General features: G+C 61.8%; 1 protein-coding gene across 10 annotated transcripts in view; it reads left to right on the top strand.

Moving 5' to 3' along the window:
* Positions 1-16,987, top strand: part of ZNF385A (zinc finger protein 385A) — a 72,491-nt gene extending 55,504 nt beyond the window's left edge. For all 10 annotated transcript variants that reach the window (XM_054012170.1, XM_054012171.1, XM_054012168.1 and 7 more), the window contains 6 exons: positions 2,084-2,194; positions 7,386-7,551; positions 10,096-10,416; positions 12,806-12,984; positions 13,575-13,670; positions 15,322-16,987. In XM_054012170.1, coding sequence (XP_053868145.1) covers positions 2,084-2,194; positions 7,386-7,551; positions 10,096-10,416; positions 12,806-12,984; positions 13,575-13,670; positions 15,322-15,546 — 1,098 coding nt within the window. In that variant the 3' untranslated portion in view covers positions 15,547-16,987. The remainder of the gene's footprint in view (positions 1-2,083; positions 2,195-7,385; positions 7,552-10,095; positions 10,417-12,805; positions 12,985-13,574; positions 13,671-15,321) is intronic.
* Positions 16,988-23,957: the final 6,970 nt, after the last annotated feature.

The raw sequence follows: 23,957 nt of genomic DNA, 5'->3' as shown, positions 1-23,957 counted from the left end.
GAGCTGTGGGGACACCCTGCGAGTCCGGCCTCGCATCAAACACAGCCTGGATCTGGATCCAGCCCCCGCCAGCTCCTCCAGGGCCGGGGCAGCTGCATGTTCCCTGCCCGGCGACCCTGCTTCCCAGAGGGGACTGAGCCGAGCTCCCTTCCCGGACTTCAGCATCAGGACCTGCAGGCTGGCCCTGGGGTGGGGGTGAGATAGCGTGGTCCCTGCCGGGGCCTGGATCTCCGCAGCTGACCCCCCGGTTCTGGCACCTCCCCGTTCCCAGCACCCGTGGCTGCCTCCCGCTCCCTGCGAGCATAGGATGTGTTTGCAGCTGGAATTTTAATCTAAGCCAGTTACTGCAGCAAATGGAAAATGGTGGGGCTGGGGGAAGCGCAGGTGGCAGGGCTAGTGGCACTGGAGATCAGCAGGGGCAGAGCTGGGCCACTGGGGAGGGCAGGGTGCCAGGCTGGGGGTGCTGAGGAGGGCAAGGTGCCAGTGTGTGTAGCTGGGGGGAAGGGGGAGCCCCAGTGTTTGTATCGGAGGCAGGAGAGCCATGACTGGGGGGAGGGGAAGCTATCAGTGTGTGTATTGGGGGAGGGCAGGGGGACCATGGCTGGGGGAGGGGCAGCTGCCAGTGTGTATCGGGGGCAGGGGGGCAGTGGCTGGGGGGAGGGGAAGCTGCTATCATGTGTATCGGGGGAGCAGCTGGGGGGCTGTGGTTGGGGGGAGGGGGAGCTGCCAGCTCCCCCAGGAGCGAAGGAGGGGCCCAAGGTGCTGGTTGGAGCTGGATCACAGGGGGGCTGTTTGGATCCAGGGGGCTGGGCTGGCCCATTACAGAGACTCTGCGTGTCCTGTGGCCCCAGATCCCAGCTCAATTCACGCTTGGGACCCATTGTGCCAGCTAATCCGCCTCCCCGTCATTCGTTTATTTTGGGAGAGCGTCCATATGACAGCCAACACCCTGGCGTTGTGCCATGCGCTGGCCATGGCGGATTCGCTGGCTGGTGTGCCAGCATTGCCAGGAAGGATTGGGACAGCAGTCAGCATGGCCATCACTGAGCCCTGGGGAGACAGGCTGGAGAGACAGGAATGCTGGTTTTGGGGGGCTGTGGGGTGTAAAGTCGGTAGAGCAGGAAGTGGGGGGCTGGGTTTTCAGCCTCGCTTTGGGGGCTGTGAGGAGTAGTGGGTGGAGTCGGGGGGGTGTAGTGGGCGGAGTCGGGGCTTGGGGGGCTGGGTTCTCAGCCCAGCTTTGGGAGCTGTGAGGTGTAATGGGCAGAGCGGGGACTGGGAGGCTGGGTTCTCAGCCTCGCTTTGGGGGCTTTGAGGTGTAGTGGGTGGAGCTGGAGGGTGTAGTGGGTGGAGTCAGGGCTTGGGGGGCTGGGTTCTCAGCCTGGCTTTGGGGGCTGTGGGGTGTAGTGGGCGGAGTCAGGGATAGCATGGCAAAGCCAGGGCCAAGCCCTCCCCTCCCCTCCCTGGGGTCACACTCCCCATCAGAGCTTGACTCCTCCCTTTTGCTTTCCAGGGGGTGTCCTGGGCTCTGCAGGGAGGACAGAGCCCAGCGGGGGCAGGGGAGGGAGCCGTTTGTCTGCAGATGATGAATGGACCCTGCTGCCTGAGTACCATGTTTGCTAATGTTTAGGCGGGTAACAGCCTACTGCTGCTGCCAGCTAATAGGGTGACCCCTGGAGCTCCTGTGGTAGGAGGGACTGGAGGAGTGCCCCTTGGCCCATTCCCTCGGTGCATTGGCCTGCTGGCTGCACCCCGTGCTCCACTACCACCCTGCCCCATGGACACTGGCAGAGCTGGGGGGTGGGGCCAGGGTGAGCTGGGGGTGGAGCTCCCCTATGAATGGTCAGCAGGAACCGGAGGCTGTCCAGCCCAGGCCACAACATGGCATTGGAAATGCCAACCTGGGCCCCAGTTGGGGATGTTGCTTGTTGGAGAGAGACTCACCCATGGGGGTTTAGTCCAGCCTTCCCGGGAGCAGTTCCCCCAGTCCCTGCAGGAGGAGACGCCCCCAGGGTGGGGCAGGCAGAGCCCCCCCAAGGTTGTGCCCAGCTCCCCATGGCTCCTCATGGCATTACTCTCCCCACAGATGGATCCAGTGCAGAAGGCGGTGATTAACCACACCTTCGGGGCGCCCCTCAGCAAGGCCCGGCGCCCCGTCATCTCCTGCAACGTCTGCCAGATCCGCTTCAACTCGGAGGTGAGTCCCCCACTGCACTGGCTCCTGGCAAAGGCCCCCACATTGTGAGATGGTATTGCCGGCCCCCCCGCCAGGCGGCGGGACCCAGAAGGGCCCCAGCTTTGGACCAGTCTCTGGGAGGCCCCCTCCATGACCCAGACCCCTAGGGTGTCACTCTTCTCCCAGGGCAAGCCACGCAGCTCGCTGCGGTCCTCAGGGCCTTCACCCTGTGGGCCAGCACCACAGGGATGCTCAGCTGGCGCAGCCACACAGGCAGAGTTCTTGGCTCTGCTGGACCAGGGTCCTTGGCTAGCAGAGTCCATCCTGGGCAGCCCGAGCCCCTCTGTCGCTCAGCCTGGCCTTCAATGCATAGGCGCCGACTCCGTGGGTGCTCTGGGGCTGGAGCACCCATGGAGAAAAATTCGTGGGTGCTCTGCACCACCGGCAGCCAAGCTCCCGGCCCTGCCCCTCAGCTCACCTCCTCCTCCTACCCTGAGCGTGTCCCCGCTTCTCCTCCCAGGCTTGCCATGCCGCGAAACTGCTGTTTCGCAGCGTAAGAAGTTGTGGGAAGGAGCGGGAATGCAGCATGCTCAGGGGAGAAGGCAGGGAAGAGGCGGGGCCAGGGCCGGGATTTGGGGAAGGAGTCCAATAGGGGCAGGGAGGGGGTGGAGTTGGGGCAGGGACTTTGGGGAAGGGGTTAGAATGGGGATGGGGCAGGGGTGGAGTCAGGGCCAGGGGCAGGGAGGCACAAGCACCCACTAACGCCAGAAGTTGGTGCCTATGCCTCAGTGGGCTTCCCCTGAACCTCCCTGCTCCTCCAGCAGCCTGGGCTCCCAAGCGGGAGGGGCTCAGTCCCCTGCACAGAGGCGGGGTCCATATCTCTCTGGGGCCTTGGTTGCTAGGTGGCCATGTTGTGGCGACTGGGTTTGCCCTGAGGTGGGGATCAAGGCCCAGACAGCTCAGCGATACCCACCTGCGTCTTAGCCTCCCCAAGAGCACACAGGCCTCCCCCACACCAGGGAGCAGTGCTGCACACAGGGGAAATCGAGGCACAGCTCGGCTTCTTAAAAATATTACCCAAACTTCCCACTTGGTCACAGGGCCAGTGGGGGCTTAGCTCTGCTAGGACCCCAGGGACGTGACCCAAGGTGGGGGATGGCAGAGCTGGTCTGGGCCCCACAGGAGGGGCGGGCCAGGCCAAGCTGCAGCAGGCCAGGGAGGGGACGACTTCCCCAGGCAGCACTGGCTGTACAGACCCGGCTGGCTCCTCGATCACCAGTGGACATGGGAGCTGCTGAGAGCTCATCTGTCTATCCTGTGTGTTCCCTGGTGGGTGGGTTGGGGGTCACACCTTTTCCTCTCCCCCCACAGCCTGGCCCTTGTCTGACACTGACCCTCCCCCTGGGGATCACTTTAAATCGGGGTGGGCAAACTACAGCCTGAGGGCCAGATCCAGGCCGTCAGGGCTTTGGATCCGGCCCGCGGGATTGCCACCCCCGTGCCGCCGTGGGCCCTGCACCGCTCCTGGAAGTGGCCGACACCACGTCCCTGCGGCCCTCCCTGGGAACGGGGGACCGCGGCCAATGGGAGCTTCGGGGGAGGTACCCACAGGCAAGGGCAGCATGCGGAGCCCTCTTCCCTCCCCCTCCCCCAGGGGCCGCAGAGACGTGGGGCCAGCTGCTTCCAGGAGCGGCACGGGGCCAGGGCAGGCAGGGAGCCTGCCTTAGCCCCGCTGCCACCCCAGAGCCGCTCCAGTTAAGGGGCGCTGCGCTGGAGCCCGCACCCCACTGCACTCCTACACCCCAGCCCCTTGCCACACCCCTCCTGCACCCCAACCCCCTGCCCTGAGCTCCCTGCCGCACCCCACACCCCTCCTGCACCCCAACCCCCTGCCACACTCTGCAGCTCTCCTGTACTCCAACCCCCTGCCCTGAGCTGCCTGCTGCACCCCACACCCCCTCCTCCACCCCAACCCCCTGCCACACTCTGCACCCCTCCTGCACTCCAACCTCCTGCCCTGAGCTGCCTGCCGCACCCTGCACCCTTCCTGCACCCCAACCCCCTGCCCTGAGCCCCCTGCCCTGCCCAGGAGCATTGTGGGAACGTGCGGAAAGTTCTGTCCGGCAGGCAGTGTGTGGGGGGTGTGCATGCAGGGAGCAGTCAGGGTGCGGCCCAGGGGTCAGCACTGACCGGGAGGGGAGAGCCCCTGACCAAGCCCCACCCCACTCCCCCTAGCACAGTGCCCCCCAGCACCAGGGTCAGCACTGACCAGGAGGGGAGAACGCGCCTTGCTGAGCCCCCCATCCCTCCGAGCACCCCTGGGCTCTGTTCTGTTGCCTACCCCTGCCCCGGCTCCGCTCCCCGCTGCGTCAGGCCCTGGGGCCTGGGTCTCGGGGGTGGGGTTATTTGCTGCTCTCTAGTTCGAGCTGGGCTGGAGCGGGTTGGTGGTGGGGCCCAGCTAGGGTGAAACCGGTCCGAGGCTGGGCCCCTTGGGCAGAGCACAGGGAGGGGGTACCAGGGGCTAGCAGTGCCCCCTGCAGGCTGGGCACCGCTTACCTGCATTGCCCCGGCCAGCTGGTAGGAGAGATTCCCCCTCTCCCCACCCCCGCAGCATTGTCCTGCGTCAGTGCAGCTGTTATTCCTATCGGCTCCCGCAACCAGGCCAGGATCTGCTCCCAACCCCTGGCTGGCCGGCCGTTCCAGAGGAGTGTGGGAGGGGGATCTGCTCCCCCCAGGATGCACTTGGAGCCTATGGGTGCAGCATGGGGCCAGCGGGTATCTGCCAGAGCGAAGGGTGCCGGGGATGGGGGCGGGTGCTGCTACAGCTGTCCTTTGGCACAAGTCACTGGATATTTAAACCCTCGCTAATGGCAGAAACCCGTCCCGAAAATGGGTGGCATCTCCCAATGGGCACCAACACCCCACAGCCAGCCCCACGGCCTGCCAGCAGCACCAGGGCACTGGCAGAGCTGCGGGGAGCTCAGGGCTGGGATAGCAGGGGTTGTGGGTTGGGATTGAGGGGCACCGGCAGAGCTGGGGGGAGCTCAGGGCTGGGGTAGCAGGGGCTGTGGGTCGGGATTGAGGGGCACCGGCAGAGCTGGGGGGGCAGGGCTGGGATAGCAGGGGCTGCGGGTCGGGATTGAGGGGCACTGGCAGAGCTGGGGGGGCAGGGCTGGGATAGCAGGGGCTGCGGGTTGGGATTGAGGGGCACTGGCAGAGCTGGGGGGAGCTCAGGGCTGGGATAGCAGGGGCTGTGGGTCGGGATTGAGGGGCACTGGCAGAGCTGGGGGGGCAGGGCTGGGATAGCAGGGGCTGCGGGTTGGGATTGAGGGGCACCGGCAGAGCTGGGGGGGCAGGGCTGGGATAGCAGGGGCTGCCGGTTGGGATTGAGGGGCACCGGCAGAGCTGGGGGGGAGCCCAGGGCTGGGATAGCAGGGGCTGCGGGTTGGGATTGAGGGGCACCGGCAGAGCTGGGGGGGCAGGGCTGGGATAGCAGGGGCTGCGGGTTGGGATTGAGGGGCACTGGCGGACCCCCAGGGCTCGTCCCTCTCCCAGCAGCAGCCGGGGCTGTGGACCCGCAGCGCTGGGGGCGGGCTGGGGCCGGGGGCTGTTGGCTCGTGGCTGGGGATTAGCTGGGCTGTGGTTTGTTGTTGTCTCCCATCTGTGGCTGCAGCCACCTCCCAAGCTGTGATCCCAGCTGGGATAAACAAACAAGGCTGAGTGCGTCCAGCAGCAACCCCGCCCAGGGCGGCTACAACTGGGTGTTCCCCCCAGCACCCCCTCTGGGCGGCTACAGCCCAGTGCACACCCCCCAGCGCCCCCTCCAGGCAGTGTACAGCCCAGTGCACACCCCCCCAGTGCCCCCTCTGGGAGACATACAGCCCAACACTCCCGCCCATGGTGCCCTCCCAGGAGCCACACACCCCCAGCTCTCTGCCCCATGCCCAGCACAGCCCCATCTCTGCCCCTAGGTGGCCTCTGCCAGCTCTGGTAGCCAGTGTGGCTGGGGAGGACCGTGTCTCTCCAGCCGGGCAGGGTGGGGTTCAGGAGATCTCCCGGGGCACCCTGGGAGCAATGGCCCCAGAACGAGACTCATTAGGAGCAGAAGAGAATCCAGATTGGGCGTAGCTGCAGCAAGAGCCGCTGCCATGTGGGGGTGCTGTGGAGGCAGCACATCCACCCCAGGGAGTTAGCAGCACCCCAGTCATTCCCTCTCCTGGCTCCCACTCCCCTGCTGTAACCAGTGGGCCCCTCACCTTCCCAGAGCAGGGCATGGAACCCAGGAATCCTGGCTCCCAGCCCTTTCTAAATACTAGATCCCGTGGCTCTCCCCTCTGGCCCAGTTGCTGAGTGCTCCAGGCCCCCAGATGTGCTGGACCCTCCCCCGCCCCAGGCTGTCAGAGCTCCCAGCCCGGATCCTTCATGGCATGGTCTTGCCAGCAATTACTGGGAGATGGACTGGTGTACCCCTCCCCCGCAGCCAGCTTCACTTGCAGTTACTGGGGAGGGACCCTGAGCTTGGGTAGTGGCGGGGGGGGGCTGCGGGTCAGGATTGAGGGGCACCATAGAGCTGGTGGGGGGAGCCCAGGGCTGGGGTAGTGGGGGGCTGTGTTGTGTGGATTAGAGAATCCAATTAGAGGCCCTTTTCCAAGGGGATTGGGGGGGCTGCTCCCAATGCTCCCCTCTGGCCTGTGACTCTGGAAGCACCGCCCCCATCTGTGTCCTCCTGGGGGGCTGGGCTCTGACAGTGGTCCCTGCCTCCCCCTCCCCACACTGCCAGGCTGGCGGAGCCGGCAGGCATGTCTGGGTCACACACACTCAGGCCTAGGTGGGGCAGAGCCATGTGTTCCTGCCCCCATTGCCAAGCCCTGACCCAAGGGCCCCCTTACTGCCTCCCCAGCCCCCTGTGGGGGGGCCGCACTGTGGGGAAGTGTCAGGTCAGGGTTGATGTGGGGGGGCGCACTGTGGGGGGAGGGTCAGGGCCATGGTGTGTGGGGGGGCCCGCACTGTGGGGAGAGGGTCAGGGCCATGGTGTGGGGGGAGCCGAACTGTGGGGGGAGGTTCGGGGGTTGATGTGGGGGGCTGCGCTGGGGGCTTGGGGAGGTTAGAGGCAGGGAGGCTTGGGGGACAAGGCAGGGGAGGATGGGGGCAGGGTGGGGGCCGTTCTGTCAGGGTTTTCTAGGGCGTCCTGACCCCCGCCCCCTCCCCGCAGAGCCAGGCCGAGGCGCACTACAAGGGGAACCGACACGCCCGGCGCGTCAAGGGCATGGAGGCGGCCAAGACGCGGCAGAAGGAGTCGGGGCCCCGCGAGGGCGACAAGCCGGGGCCCGTGGGCAGCCCCATGTCCAGCGTCAGCGAGAGCGACTCGGACAAGCCAGGTGCTCCCCGCCCCCATGGGCCCTTCCTCCTTTCCCCCGGGCCCTTGGCACCCATGTCCCCCCAGCCGGTGGGGGGATGGGAGTTCTGATCATACACAGCGCTAACCCCCCCTTAGCACCTTCCCCACCCCCTTGGTCTGGTGCTGGCACCTGAGGGGGTTCTGGGGCACCCCTGGGGTTGGGGGCTGGGGGATCCTGCCCCAGGCAGCAGTAGTGCCGGAGGGAGGACCCATTCTCGGCACAGGGCAGGGGGCAGTCCCAGGAGTGCCCTGAGTGGCAGCTGCCAGCCTGCAGTGACGGGCTGAATTGCGGCTGCTTCTGGGGTGGGATGTCAGCTGCTCAGTGGCACCCAGGATGCTGCCCTGGGACCAGGGGGCAATTCCATCCCATCCCCAAACCCACACAGGGCAGCCCTGGCCCATACTCCAACTCCAGCTCTGGGGCAGCTCCCTCTGCAGCGGGAACCCGAGCTGACTCGTCAGCCGAGCCGGGCAGTTAATTAAATAGCATCGAATTAAAAATTGATTGCAGTTGCAACAGGCGGGTAATGGAGCCGTGTGCTGCCCGGAAGCTGGGTTGCTCTGCAGAGTCTGGTGCTGCGGTGCTGCCGGATAAAGAACTCGTGTCCCGCCACACACACACTCCTGCCCATCCCCACACACTGCCAAGGCCGAGGTCACGGCTTGCACCTGCAGCTGGCGCCGTGTACGTGGGGGCGGCGGGGAAGGGACAGACTGGATCAAGATCTTGTTCCCCCCCTGCCTTCCCATCCTTAGAGCCAACAGAAAACTAGGCTGCAACGGAGGGGCGTGGGCATCAGGTTTGGCGGGCACTGGCAGAGCTGGGGGGCAGGAAGTCCGGGGCTGGGATGGCAGGGGGCTGGGGGGCACTGGCAGAGATGGGGGCAGGAAGGGCAGGGTTGGATGGCAGGGGGCTGGGGGGCAGGTGCTCTCATGCCTGTCCTGGTTTGGGGCTATCCTGGATGGAGGGGAGGCTCCCTCCTGGCAGCGTCCCAGTGTTAGCTGATCTCCCCCAAACCTCTGCCCACCCTCCAACAACCCGGCATGGGAGCCCAGACGGGACCCAGCCCCCGCTCCATCCTGGCCTAGGTCCATGCACAGGGAGGCTGTGGGGAGGGGGGCCGACCCTGCTGCTAGTGCCCAGCTGTGGGACCCCAGCCAGCCCATGGGTGCCTCCAGCTGGCTCCAAGCCTCCCTCCCGCGCTGTGTGAGCTGGGAACCCGATCAGCGTGGTTACCGGAGCCGCGCTGCCCTGCGTGCCCCTGGTCTGGAAACTTTCTTCATGAGTGGAACTGGGGCGGGGGGGATGTTTAATGGGGCCCCATGAATTATAGAGCAGCCCTCGCACTCTGGGCCTTGTGCTCAGGTTGGGGGGCGGGGGGGGAAGGAGACTGGCCTGGGGGAAAGGAGGCTGAGCCAGTGCAGGGGGGCTAGGTGTGTGTGGGGGGGCTGTGTATGGGGCGGTGGGTGGGAATGGAGGCTGGGCTGGGGGAAAGGAGGCTGGGCTGGGGGGAAAGGAGGCTGGGCCAGCGCGGGGGGGGGGAGGAGGTTAGGTGGGGGAAGGGGCTGTGTGTATGTGGCAGCCTGAGCCAGGAGAGCCCGTCTGGAGGAGCCATGGGCTCTGCCACGGGCTGGGCAGGTTCGTTCTCAGAGCCGATCGTTGGCATTGCCCAACCGTGCTAAGTGATAGATCCCTCCCCCTGCGGTGTGGGGCAGGCAGCTGGCCGGGCTCAGCAGGGGCAGGGCTGGCACAGGAGCCCACCCCAAAACACTACAGGGGCTGCAGGGAGCGGGGGGGCTCAGTAGGGGGCGCTCTCCCCTCAGGCAGGGCTGAGCCCAGAGTGGTACTAGGGGGCGCTGTGCAGCCTGGCGCCCCAGAACCTGTCCCGCATCCAACCCCAACTGGTCCCTCGTGGGCAGTCAGCGGGGAAGGGCCCTGGGCTCCTGTCGGGTCCCGTGGGAGCTGCTCCTCCATGGGGTTCACTGACGTTCGGTCTGTGCCCCCGGCTCAACTGGCATGACCTGGTGGCCCAGCCGAGCTGGTTTGGATAGAGGGGGTGATGTCCCTCAGGCCCAACCCACAGCCCCCAGCCTGGAGCTCCACCACACAAGCTGTACCGAGGCCCCTGAATCCCAGCCCCGGTGCCCCTTTGCCAGACCCACCAGCCTGTCTCCTGCCAGCCTCTGCTCCTCCCCACGCTGCCCCAGGGGGTGAGCAGCAAGTGCTAATGGCGCCACTGACTCACCAGCACTGCAGCAGCAGAGCATGCACAGGGCCGGGATCGCGCCCTCCATGGGCACCGTGGGGGGCAGCCTCCCCCTGCTAGCTGGCTCTGCAGCACCTAGGGGGCGGGAGGGTCTGTGGGGTCTTCAGGGATTGGCGGGACGCAGAGGGCAGAGGTTGCAGTCAGTCCTCTCCCTGCCCCAGGGCTACTGAGCCTGTCCTGTGCCCGGGGAACCCAGGGTCCTCACCCCTCGTCCAGGCACCCCACCCCAGCTCTGAACCTTCTCTCCTCTCCTGCAGCCGAGCAGCAGAACGGGCTGGGGGTGACAGTGCCCTCGGCACCCGCCTCACCCTTCAAGCCGCCCTACCTGGCATCTCCGGTCCCAGCCGTGCCACCCTACCAGGCCTCCTTTGCCGAAGTGAGCCAGGAGCCCAGAGGCACGCTGGCCATGGGGGACGTGGCATCAGCGCCCGCTGGCACCTCTGTGCCCAGCAGCAATGGCAGCGCGGGGCCAGGGGCGGCCTCCAAGTCAGACGAGGAGAAGGCCAAGAAGCTGCTCTACTGCGCCCTCTGCAAGGTGGCCGTGAACTCCCTGTCGCAGCTGGAGGCCCACAACAAAGGTACGGGGATGGGGGACGGGCAGGCCGGGGGACGGGCAGCCCTGCTGTGGAACAGGGGCTCCACCATGGGCTGTGCCAGCAAGGACCATGTGGCGCCTCCTCCTGGGCTGGCTGGTGCCCGCGGGCACTGCTCTGCCGGGTCCTCCCAGGCCCAACAATGCTGCCTTATTTCTAGAGACTAAAATAATCGTGTCCTTGCCCCGGGGCAGGGCCCCCACACGGTGCCGCGTGGGAAAGTTCAGGTCCTTTTCGAAACAGCTCCAAGGTTCCACAATCAGGGATGTCAGCAGGGTGGGCAGGGCAGCACTGGGCCAGCAGGCGGCCAGGCAGGGGCAGCACCAGGGCACATGCCCTAGGGCAGAACTCTATGAAATTATGTGGCTCCCTACACAGCTCTGGCAATGCCTCCAATCCTGACCCGCAGCCCCCTGTTAGCCCAGCCCTGGGCTCCCCCCAACCCCAAGTGCTGCGGATGCCCTCAATCCTGACCTGCAGCCCCCTGCTAGCCCAGCCCTGGGCTCTGCCACTCCCCCCCTCCCCAGCTCTGCCAGTGCCCCTCAGTCCCAACCCCCGAGCATTCTCCCTGAGTCCTGCAACCCCAGCCCTTCTTTACCAGTTTGGAATTGCTCAGCATGCCTAGCTGCTGGGGCTCAGGCCAGGGAGCCTCTAAATTTCCAAAAGCAGCCGGGGCTGGGCCTCCGGAGCCTGCCAGAGACGGGCCCGGGCCCTGGCCTGAGCTCCCGGCGCCCCTCCCCGGGGACCCGCATTTCCTGCCCCGCAGCAGCTCCCAGCCCTGGAAAAACAGAGCAAGGGCCACAGTGAGTCCAGGCGGCTCCACCCTGCCCGGCTGCAACGCGTTTCCCAGGCCTGCTGCCGTCCAGCCACCCCCCATGGCTCCTTCTGCCACCCCCCAGCTCATCCAGCCCCCCCCGCCGTGCTTCCAGCCCCCCCCAGCTCGTCTAGACCCTCCCGCTGTGCGTCCAGCCCCCACAGCTCGTCTAGCCCCCCCCAGCTCGTCTAGACCCTCCCGCTGTGCGTCCAGCCCCCCCAGCTCGTCTAGCCCCCCCCAGCTCGTCTAGACCCTCCCGCCGTGCGTCTAGCCCCGCCCGCAGCTCATCCAGCCACACTACACTCATCCAGCTACCCCCCACCTCATCCACCCCCCCTCGCTCCTCTAGTCACCCCCCGCTTGTCTAGTCACCCCCAGGTCATCTAGCCCCCCAGCTCATCCACCCCCCCTCGCTCCTCTAGTCACCCCCCCGCTTGTCTAGTCACCCCCAGGTCATCTAGCCCCCAGCTCATTCAGCCACACTCCCCTCATCCAGCTACCCCCCACCTCATCCACCCCCCCTCGCTCCTCTAGTCACCCCCCGCTTGTCTAGTCACCCCCCAGCTCATCCAGCCACCCCCCCTGTGCGTCCACCCCCCCCAGTTCGTCCAGCCACACCCTGCTCATCCAGCTACCCCCCGGCTCATCTAGCCCCTGCCTAGCTCATCCAGCCACCACACCCCGACTTGTCTAGCCCCGCCCCCAGCTCATCCAGCCACACTCCACTCATCCAGCTACCCCCGGCTCGTTCAGCCCCCTAGCTCATCCACACACCCTCCACTTGTCTAGCCATCCCTCCGGCTCCTCCAGCCGCCCCACCTCCTCCAGCCATCCCTCAGCTCATCTAGCCCTCCCTCAGCTCATCCACCAACCCCCCCGGCTCCTCCAGCCACCTCCCAGTTGTGCAGCTAGCCCCCCACATCAGCTCATCCAGCCAACCCCCCACAGCCGTACCCTGCCCCCACCTGCTGTGTGGGCACACCCACGGGTAAGGGGCTCTGTGGGTTGGGATTGGGAGACATTGACTGAGCAGTGTGAGGGAGGCCAGGGCTAGGGTAGCAGGGGGCTGCGGGTCGGGATGGAGAGGCATTGGCACGACTGTGTGTGGGGAGTCAGGGCTGGGACAGCAGAGTGGGGGGAGCTGCGGATTGGGGCAAGTGAGCTGGGCAGGACGTTTGTGACCAGCTTCCCGCCCCGCAGTGAGTGCCCCGGGAATTCCCCACTTGCCCCCTGCCGGTGGCCCTGTCTGTGCTGGGCATGTGAGGGGCAGCAGCCAGGCCCCTGGGTGGGACTTTCCGCGGGGAGCATCCGTGCTGTGCCAAGCAGCCCCAGGCCCAGGAATCTGCCCCGGCCTGGGCCACTGGCTGCGACCGAGCTGAGCACGGGGCCAGGTGGGGGGGCTTCTGCCCTCTGATTGGTCCAGCAAAGAGCCAGCAAACTCAGTCCATCCAAAGTGAAGGCTAATCAAGGGGGCGCTGTGGGGAGTGGGGTGGGAGCGCTGGCTATGGAGAGGGGAGCTCCCACCACTGCTCCCCCTCACTATATCCCCTCCCCGCCCAGGTACCAAGCACAAAACCATCCTGGAGGCACGCAGCGGGCTGGGGCCCATCAAGGCGTACCCACGGCTGGGCCCCACAGCCAGCGGGGAGCCAGGCAGCCAGGACCCCAATGCTCAGGAGCGCACCTTCCACTGTGAGATCTGCAATGTCAAGGTCAACTCGGAGATCCAGCTCAAACAGGTGGGGCACTTCTGGGGACCCCCATGTCCTCCCAGCCTCCCCACCCTGCCATCACTCCTCCCCCTTAGCCCCTGCCCCTTGGGCATGTGGCGTGGGGGTAGGCTAGTCTCCCAGGTCGGGAAGGAGCCAGCTCCTGGGTCTGATCCCAGTTGGGGGTGCTGGGAGACACTGAGTCCCAGCTCTGAACCCGGGCTGGAGTCAGGACTCCTGGGTTCCATGCCCAGCTCTGGGAGGGGAGCAGGGTCTAGCACAGGGGTAGGCAACCTATGGCACGCGAGCTGATTTTCAGTGGCACTCACACTGCCCGGGTCCTGGCCACTGGTCCGGGGGGCTTTACATTTTATCTTAATTTTATATGAAGCTTCTTAAACATTTTAAAAACCTTATTTACTTTACATACAACAATAGTTTAGTTCTATATTATAGACTTATAGAAAGAGACCTTCTAAAAACGTTCAAAGGTATGACTGGAACGCGAAACCTTAAATCAGCGAGAATAAATGAAGACTCGGCCCACCACTTCTGAAAGGTTGCCGACCCCTGGTCTAGCAGCTCAAGGCAAGGCTCTGACTCTCTCCTCTCCCCCCCAGCACATTTCCAGCCGGAGACACCGGGATGGGGTAGCCGGGAAGCCCAACCCCCTGCTGAGCCGGCACAAGAAGCAGCGCAGCTCAGCCGAGCTGGGGGTGAGCTGAGAGGCCGGAGAGGGGGCTGGGGGGGTGAGCTGAGAGGCGGGCGGGTGGGGGTGAGCTGCAGGGCCAGCTCCAGCTTTTCTGCTGCTCCAAGCAGCAAAAAAAAAAAAAAAAAAAAAAAAAAAAAAAAGATGAGCGGCCGCTCAAACGCGCCGCTTCTTCAGCGGCACTTCGGTGGCGGGTCCTTCGGGAATGAGGGACCCGCTGCCAAATTCCTGCCGATACTGGACGGACATGCCGCCCCTTTCAATTGGCCACCCCGAGCACCAGCTTCCTTAGCTGGTGCCTGGAGCCAGCCCTGGTGAGCTGAGAGGCAGTGGGGTGGGGTGAGCTGAGAGGTGGGTGGGTGAGAGTGGGGGTGAGCTGAGAGGCAGAGGGGTGGGGGGGTGAGCTGAGTGGCAGGGGTGTGGGGGAAGTAGTGGGGGTGAGCTGAGAGGCAGAGGGGTGTGGGGGGGTGAGCTGAGTGGCGGGGGTGTGGGGGGAAGTAGGGCGGGTGAGCTGAGAGACAGGGGGTGGGGGTGCTCCCTTCACCTTGCTGGGCCCAGCCGCATAGAGAATTGGGACTGGTCACTGGAGGGGGGCTGGAGCTTCCTAGGAGTGCAGGGGCCAAGGGGGCAGGAGCACCATGGCGAGGGCGGGGGTAGTTGGAGAGAGAGATTCCATGGACAGATGGATGGACGGACGGACAGACAGACGGGTATTCTGGAAGCCACGGACACGGATGGGTGCCATAGACCAGTGGCTCTCAAACTTTTTTACTGATGACCCCTTTCACATAGCAAGCCTCTGAGTGTGACCCCCACCTTATAAATTAAAAACACTTTTATATATTTAACACCATTATAAATGCTGGAGGCCAAGCGGGGTTTGGGGTGGAGGCTGACAGCTCGCAACCCCCCATGTAATAACCTTGCACCTTGCGACCCCTTGAGGGGTCCCGACCCCCAATTTGAGAACCCCTGCCATAGACGGATGGATGCAGCGGGCAGACAGCCGGAGGGCAGCTGACAAACAGGGCCGGCTTTAGCAGGTGCAGGGCCCACGCCCGGACGCAAATTGTCTCACGCCCCCCCTGCCCCAACTCCGCCCTGGCCCCACCCCAACTCCGCCCCCTCCCTGCCCCATTGGATCCCTCCCCAAATCCCCGCACCCAGCCACCCCCCCACTGCCCCATTGGATCCCTCCCCAAATCCCCGCCCTGCATCTTCGCCGCATTCCTCCTCCTCACCCCTCCCTCGCAGGCTTGCGCTGATCAGCTGTATGGCGGCACAAGCGCTGGAGGGAGGGGGGAGAAGCAGGACGCGGCTTTTTTTTTTTTCCGCTCTGCTGGCAGCCCCGGACATTGCGGGGCCCTCTTAGGCGCGGGGCTCCATTCCAGGGAATCGGCCGAATCGGCTTAAAGCCGGCCCTGCTGACAAATATGGCCCCCGGTGCCCTCTGCACACCTTGGTCTTTCCTGGCCAGCCCCCATGGTTGGGCACCCCACGCACCCAGTGCTCTGTCTATGGGTGCTCCCCAGCCCGGTGCTGTGTCTGTGGGCGCCCCTCCCCCCACGCCTGGCACTCTCTGTGGGCACCCCACCCCCACACGCCCGTCTCTCTCTCTTTCTGGGCACCCCCTGAGCCCGCCTCTCTCTCTCTTGCAGGGCCCCCTGGCCTTCCCCAAGGACCTGCCCAAGTCGCTGGCGGCCGGACTCCTGCCCAGCCCCTTGGCCATGGCAGCAGCGATGGCAGCCGCGGCCTCCGCCCCCCTGACGCTGCGCCCAACGCCCCCACTCCTGCAGGGGCCCCCCCTAACGCACCCACTGCTGCGTCCAGCCCCGGGGCCCATCAGAACTGCTCACGGGCCCATCCTCTTCTCGCCGTACTGATGCCCGCTGCTGTGCCCCTCGACGCCCACCTCTGCTGGACCCGCCCGGCGCCCACCCAAGCTCCCGGGGGCTTGGCGGGGGCTGGGTGGGGCTTGGGGCCTTTCGTTTGTGGCTTTTTAACTGGAATTCGGATCCTTTTTCCCCAGAAGAAAAGGGACAAGCCCATCCCCCGTCCGCCCCCCAGCTCCGTCCCCCCCAGGACCAGACAACTCTGCACAAGTGCTGGGCCCCCCGGGGAAGTGACCGAGGGGATCCCCACAGCCCCCTTCATTGCTCTTTTCTCCCTGGTACCAAGGGTGGGGGGGATCTGAATCTTGGGAGAAGGACTGGGGAAGGGAGAAGCCCCCCCATCGGACTCCATGGAGTGTCAGGTTGGGGGGTGACCCCAGATCGGGGGGAGGGTCCCCCGGTACCTCAGGGAACTGATCGCAAGCAATCTCTTTTGTATCTCTCTCTCCACGGGGAGGCGCCCCCGTCCCTCCCAGAGCTGGGGGACTCCCTACAGCCCCCCAGCAGGATCCATGCGGGGCCAGGGAGCCCGCCAGCCACACAAGCCATGTCCACTTGCACTGAGAGGTGCGAAGCTGGGAGCCCAGGGATGCCCATCCCCCCCTGGGCTCACGGCCCGCCCGGCCCGCCAGGAGAACGGACACCATTGCAATAACGTTGGGGCCTGGGCCGCCCCGTGTACATAGCACCCCCCACCCTCCCCCGTGCTTCCTCCAGCTGCCACCACGGCCCCCGGCCAGCAGCCTGTGGCCCACACTGTGCCCCCCGCGCCCGCCCCTCTACCCTTCGGGGCAGGAGCTTTGTGTCTAGAGGTAGCGCCCTTCCCCCCCCCCCCGTCCCTCGGGAGCCACTGGCTGGGCCTGGCCTGAGCCCCCTGCCGTGGGGCCAGGAGGTTGAGGAGAAGCGCCAAGCTTGGGTGATTTTATCAGCTGTGCTGAGAATGAGGGGGGTGTCCCAGCTGGTGGGAGGGAGGCTGGGGATGGCCGCCCTGTGGGGCAGGGCTGGATGGGGGCCCCCCCAAGCAACACCCTGTGGGGCACCTGCTCGGATGCTGCAGGGGCGGAGCCCTGGCACGACCCTGGGGGTCTGATCCAAGTGAGGCAGGGGAACCCATCCTGGGCCGCGTGGGTGCCCAGCTGTCACCTCCCTGGGGCTGCAGCCCACACTAGGCCCTGCCCCCCACTCCCCTCACGGCCTGAGGGGTTCAGCCCAGGCATTGGACACAAGCCGAATCACCCTTTGCCCTGCCATGGGGCCCCTGCTATCCCAACAGGGAGCGGGGGTCCCTGTGCCAGGGAGCAGGTGGTGCCCCAAGTTCCAGCCAGGAACCACCCCCATGTGTAGGGGGTCAGCTGGCCAGCCCCTAGCTCAAATACATGGGTTGGAGGGGCGGGGCTTAGGGTTTGCAGGAAATAGGAGGTGCTCCTTGGGGGCCAGGGGAAGGGATGGGGTGCAGGGGGTCCACAGGAGGAGATGGGGGCACATCAGGGGAAGGGATGTGTGGGGTGCCCATGGGGGGGTGGGTTGGAGAAGAGTGTGGGGATGGGAGGGGAAGGGCTAGAGTGCCCAGGGCAGGGGTGGGGGGGGGGTGCCCAGGGAAGCTCCAAGTGCTGCTGGAAAACTGCTGCCCCAGATGCATACTTGTGAAGGGCTGTTGTGATGCTGATGCCATGGCGGCCGCCCCCCAGCACGTCCCCATCCCCTCTGGGGCCACCCGAAGTCGCTCAGTGAGCCAGCAGCCTGGCCCCAGGCCCCTCAGCTTAGCCAGAGAGGCCAGGTCATTTCCTGGAGATTAACCAGCCTCCTCCCCTCCCCCACTAGGCCCCCCCAGCCGTTAAATCCCAAACACTCGTTAAATGCCCGGGGCTGGCAGTGCCAGGCTGGGGGCGGGGGAGGGTTAATACCAAAACAGTCCCCCATCCTTACCTCGGCAACCCTGGGAACGCTGGCCTGGCCCCCATGGCTGCCCTTTTGTATGGTGCCTGGTGCTCCATTGACTGGGTGTCCCCCAGCAAAGGGCTTGTGTGACAGGCCAGCACCTCCCCCCCCCCCAGGTGTCAGTCACTGCCCCCAAAGCCCTGGCTGCTAGAGGAGAATTGCCCCCCGCCCCCAGCGGTGCGGGGCCCATGACACATGACACCTCAGCAGGCCCCTGGCCTGGCCACTTGCCCAAATGCAGCCTCTGATTGTCTGGAGAGGTTCAGCTCCCATGGCTCCCTTGATCCTGGGGGCAGCAGGGGACGCTGATCTCAACTGTGGGGCCAGGGACGTCCGCTCCTGCCCCAGGCCTGGGGTGGGGGATCGAACCAGCTTCCACCTCCAAGGGGTTGGCTGGGGCCTGATCTAGCCCTCGGGCCACCCCCTGCATGGTCAGGGACAAGGGGTCCTGCCCCTCTATCTCCTTAGTTGTGGGGCAGGCACTTGATGGGGCTGGATGCTGCCATCCCCTCCCCGCTTCAGCCCAAGGTCTGGGAGTGGGGGAATGCCTCAGAGTTCAGCGCCCTGGGACAATTGGGGGCTGGGGTTAGGCTCCAGGCTAGACACCTGCTCCTGCCCAGGGCTCCTGAACCCCCCATGCTGCCCATACCCCTGCCAGCTCAGAGCTCAGCATCAGACCCCCCCAGCTCGCGCCTGCAATTCCCAACTCCGCCAGCAAAACTGTGATAAAGCAAAAGCAATAGATAAGGGGGGGCCTCCGCTGGGGGGGGGGGAACCGGGTCACATGCTCCCTGCATTACCTCAGCCAAGCACTGTCCTACGCGGGGCTCTCGGGTGAGATCCTGCACGCCCCCCACCGCCCTCCCAGGCTTTGCCTCCACCCCAAACATCTCTCCCCATTCGTCCTGTGCTGGATTCTCGCCGTGACACTGACGTGTTTCCGCTCGAGCCCCCCGCACCCTGACAACAATAAAGTTCAAGGTTTGACTCCACAATGCCCAGGTTCGCTGTGTGTGTCTGTCGCTGCGCCGGCCCCTGTGCCCTATAGCGGCCTCCCCCAGCAGTCCACCCTGGCACTCCACAGGCTGCGCCCACCCAGGGCTAGAACCCAGGAGACCCCCAGCCCCAGTACAGGAGGTGAAAGAGAATCCCTGCTAGCTGGGGACAGTGCATGGGTTATGACCCAGAATTGAGCACATCTGATTCCAGCCAGCAGAGGGCAATGGTGCCTACACGCATGGGCACATGCCCACCAACCAGCTCATTGCCCGGCTAATGCCTGCCTGGCTGACATGCTTGTTGTGGAGTAGTGTCTGCGGGGAAGCATCCTGCATGAGGCTCGCAAACATTTGCAGATGGGGCTCAGTGTAGCCAGGTTCCCAGGTCCCTCCCCTTTCCCCCTCCGGATGGCACCCCAGGGCAGCAAAGGGCTCATGGCACTCAGAGTGGGGCAGGCTCTCAGCACTCAAATGCAGCCACCTCTGGGCTGCAGCAAGGCAGCGATTAGGCGGAGCACTGCAGCACTGGCTCATAGACTCATAGACTTTAAGGTCAGAAGGGACCATTATGATCATCTAGTCTGACCTCCCGCATGATGCAGGCCACAAAGTCGTCCCAACCCCTTTCCCTTGACTCTGCTGTTGAAGTCCCCAAATCCTGTGGTTTAGAGACTTCAAGTAGCAGAGTATCCCCCAGCTAGCGACCCCTGCCCCATGCTGCGGAGGAAGGTGAAAAACCTCCAGGGCCTCTGCCAATCTACCCTGGAGGAAAATTCCTTCCCGACCCCAAATATGGCGATCAGTAGAATCCCGAGCATGTAGGCAAGATTCTCCAGCCAGACCCTCATTGGCCATTGATACTATTTACCAGCGATGGCACGCTGTTTATTTGACTAAAATCATGTTATCCCATTAAACCATTCCCTCCATAAACTTATCTAGCTTAATCTTAAAGCCAGACAGGTCCTTCGCCCCCACCGTTTCCCTCGGAAGGCTGTTCCAATATTTCACCCCTCTGACGGTCAGAAACCTTCGTCTAATTTCAAACCTAAACTTCCCCATGGCCAGTTTATATCCATTCGTTCTTGTGTCCACATTAGTACTGAACTGGAATAATTCCTCTCCCTCCCTGGTATTTATCCCTCTGATATATTTAAAGAGAGCAATCATATCCCCCCTCAGCCTTCTTTTGGTTAGGCTAAACAAACCGAGCTCCTCGAGTCTCCTTTCATACGACAGGTTTTCCATTCCTCTGATCATCCTAGTGGCCCTTCTCTGTACCCGTTCCAGTTTGAGTTCATCTTTTTTAAACATGGGAGACCAGAACTGCACACACTACTCCAAATGAGGTCTCACCAGTGCCTTGTACAATGGAAGCAGCACCTCCTTATCCCTACTAGATATACCTTGCCTAATGCATCCCAAGACCGCATTGGCTTTTTTCACTGCCACGTCACATTGTCGACTCATAGTCATCCTGCGGTCTACCAGGACTCCGAGGTCTTTCTCCTCCTCCATTACTTCCAACCAATGCGTCCCCAGCTTGTAACTAAAATTCTTGTTAGTCATTCCTAAATGCATCACCTTACACTTTTCACTATTAAATTTCATCCTATTTCTGTTACTCCAATTTACAAGGTCATTCAAGTCTCCCTGCAGAATATCCCGATCCTCCTCCGAATTGGCAATACCTCCCAACTTTGTGTCATCCGCAAACTTTATCAGCCCACTCCTACAATTGGTTCCGAGGTCAGTAATAAATAGATTAAATAAAATGGGTCCCAAAACCGAACCTTGAGGAACTCCACTGGTGACCTCCCTCCAACCTGACAGTTCACCTTTCAGTACCACCCGCTGCAGTCTCCCCATTAACCAGTTCCTTATCCACCTCTGGATTTTCATATCGATCCCCATCTTTTCCAATTTAACCAATAATTGCTTGTGCGGTACCGTATCAAACACTTTACTGAAATCGAGGTATATTAGGTCCACCGCATTTCCCTTATCTAATAAGTCTGTTAGTTTCTCAAAGAAGGAGATCAGATTGGTTTGGCACGATCTACCTTTGGTAAAACCATGTTGTAATTTGTCGCAATTGCCATTGACCTCAAGGTCCTTAACTACTTTCTCCTTCAAAATTTTCTCCAGGACCTTGCACAGTACAGATGTTAAACTAACAGGCCTGTAGTTACCCGGGTCACTTTTTTTCCCTTTCTTGAAAATAGGAACCACATTAGCTATTCTCCAGTCCAACGGTACCACCCCCGAGTTTAAAGATTCATTAAAAATTATCGCTAATGGGCCTGCTATTTCTCGCGCCAGTTCCTTCAATATTCTTGGATGAAGATCATCCGGTCCTCCCGACTTAGTCCCGTTAAGGTGTTCAAGTTTGGTTTCTACCTCGGATACGGTAATACCCCCTCCTGTATCCCCCTCTGTCACGCTGCCTATATTCCTAAGACCTTCATTGGCCTCATTGAAGATCAATGCAAAATATTAGTTTAAATATTGTGCCATGCCTAGATTATCCTTAATCTCCACTCCAGCTATAGTCTTCAGCGGTCCCACTTCTTCTTTCTTTGTTTTCTTCCTATTTATATGGCTATAAAACCTCTTACTATTGGTTTTAATTCCCCTCGCAAGGTCCAACTCTACACGGCTTTTGGCCTTTCTCACTCCATCTCTACATGCTCTGACCTCAATAAGGTAAGTTTCCTTACTGATCCCTCCCCTCTTCCACTCTTTGTACCCTTTCTGTTTTTTCTTAATCGCCCCTTTGAGACGGTCGCTCATCCAGCTCGGTCTAAATCTCTTGCTTACTAACCGTTTTCCCTTTCTCGGGATACAGGCCTCCGACAGCTCCTGCAACTTTAACTTAAAATAATCCCAGGCATCGTCTGCCTTTAGATCCATAAATATGTTAGCCCAATCCACTTCCCTTACCAGTCCTCTTAATTTATTAAAATTAGCCTTTTTAAAATTGTAAACCCTAGTCTTCGATTTAATTCTGTTAATCTTTCCATTTAGTTTAAACTGAATTAGCTCATGATCACTCGAGCCAAGGTTGTCCCCTACAACCATTTCCTCAACGAGGTCCTCACTACTCACCAAAACCAAATCCAAAATGGCCTCCCCGCTCGTCGGTTCAGCTACTACTTGATGAAGGAATTGATCAGCAAGCACATCTAGGAACATCTGAGCTCTATTATTGCTACTAGCATTTGTTCCCCAATCTATATCTGGGAAGTTAAAGTCCCCCATAATTACACAGTTCCTATTAGTATTTACTTCCCTAAACACATTAAATAGTTCTTTGTCCATATCCTGGGTAGATCCTGGCGGTCTATAGCACACCCCAAGCACTATCCCAGGGGAGGCTCTAGTAGTTCTTTTACCCAGTGTGATTATCGCCCAGACGGACTCCGTCTTATCCATTCCATCAGTTATTATTTCTTTACAGCTTACCTCATTATTGACATACAATGCCACCCCCCACACACCTTTACCTTTGTTCCGGTCGTTCCTAAACAGCACATACCCTTCCATACCTGTACTCGTCATGACTACCGTTCCACCACGTTTCAGTTATTCCTACGATATCTGGTTTCATTTCTCGGACCAGGAGCTCCAATTCCTCCATTTTGTTACCTAGGCTTCTCGCATTGGTGTATAAACATCTTAATGTATGCCGTTTAGCCTGTCTCCCATTAGTTATGCAATTTGTTACAGACCCCTTACTGTTTATCCCCCCTTTCCTTCTTATGTCCAATCCCATCCCCCTGGCTATATCTGTTCTTATCTCATCACTCTCCTTTTCAGTGTTGGAATCTGGCGTGGAGATTAACTGGACATCTCCCAACCGTCTCCCTCAACTTCCTAGTTTAAAGCTCTTTTGATGAGATGAGCCAGCCTCCCTCCCAGAAGTCTATTTCCTTCCCTACTCAGGTGAAGTCCATCCCGTGAGAACAGCTGTCTGTCCCCGAAAGCCTCCCAGTGGCGATACATCCCAAAGCCCTCCTTATAGCACCACTCCCTTAGCCAACTATTTATCCTCACAATCCTGTCAGCCCTTTGCTGCCCTTCTCTAGGAACAGGCAGAATCCCACTAAAGATAATCTGAGCCTCGATTTCCTTGAGCGTCTTCCCCAGCCTGGCATAATCTCCCTTGATTCTCTCTAACAAGAACCTAGCCGTGTCATTCGTTCCTACGTGAAGGATTATCAAGGGGTTCTTACCTGCTCCTTTTAGTATCCTTTTCAACCGCAGGTCCACATCCCGTATCTTAGCGCCCGGTAGACAGCACACCCTTCTGTTCTCTGGGTCCGCCCTGGTCGCAGGCCTATCCAACCTCCTCAGTAAGGAGTCCCCAATCACGTAAACCTGCCTTCGCCTGGCGACAGTGCGATCTACTAATCTATCCTCTGTTCCCTCTAGTCATAACCTGTGTCCATTCCTATTTTCCCTTATACTCCCCCTTGTGCCATCCTGTATCCTCCCGGGGCCCAGATTTGGTGCTGTCTCCATCAACTCCTCCCCTCTCTCTATTGGACTAGCTGCTCTTCTCTTCTTCCTCACCCTCCCACCTTCAGTTACCACCTGCTGCCCCCCCTCCTCGTTATCCAAACACCCAAACCTGTTCCTGAGTTCTACTTCCCCTTCACTAGCCCTCCTTTTCCTTGGCCTCCTTCTCACAGTCACATGCTTCCACTGCCCTTGTTCTCCCCCTAACATTCCCCCCTCATAGTCCTCAGCCCCTGCTTCCACCTGCACGCCTGAGCATTCCCCTTCAGCCCCTCCTTGCCTTTCCTCCATCAACTGCTCGAACCCCCGTCTGAACTCCACCAGGGTATCTACCTGCATCTCCAACCCTCGAATCTTTTCTTCCAGTAACTGTATTAGGCGGCACTTCATACAAACATACCTCTGTTCAGGCTCACCCGCTAGAACCATATACATACCGCAGCTTCCACATGCAATCATCTGCTCATGGGGATTCCCAGCCCAAGGAGCCAAGGGACAAAGCAGCCTTGTGATTTTTCAGATGGGTCAATTCTGTGTTCCTGGCACTGGCGGTGCCAGCATGGGCCAAGTCCCCCCTCCCCGCTGCTGTGTGGCTGGCAGGTGGAAAGCCCCCCTCACTGGGATCCCGACCCTGGTGCGGGCGCTGGGCTGTCCCCTGAGCCCTGTTCAGGCACAGGGAGTTTCTTTTCCCAGCAAAGGGAACAGAAGCCACACGACAAATCTGGCCCAGACCCCACGGCCCGCAGCGAGGAGCCTGCACTGCACTGGGCAGAGGGGCTGGGCAGGGCTGGTCTGGGCCTTAAGCCTGGTTCAGCTCTTGCTGGCTCCGTGGGGCAATGCCCGATTCCCCCAAGGCAGGGAGCGGAGGAGTCGGCCCGTAGCATTTCCACAAGCACAGCAGCAGTAGGTAAAGTGGGAGCGTTAATCTTGGTTAAGGGGGGAAAC

Source organism: Malaclemys terrapin, chromosome 23, assembly GCF_027887155.1.
Source record: "Malaclemys terrapin pileata isolate rMalTer1 chromosome 23, rMalTer1.hap1, whole genome shotgun sequence".
Classification (NCBI taxonomy): domain Eukaryota; kingdom Metazoa; phylum Chordata; order Testudines; family Emydidae; genus Malaclemys; species Malaclemys terrapin.
Note: the sequence above shows the minus strand (reverse complement) of the source record. Positions and strands in the feature narration are given on the sequence as shown.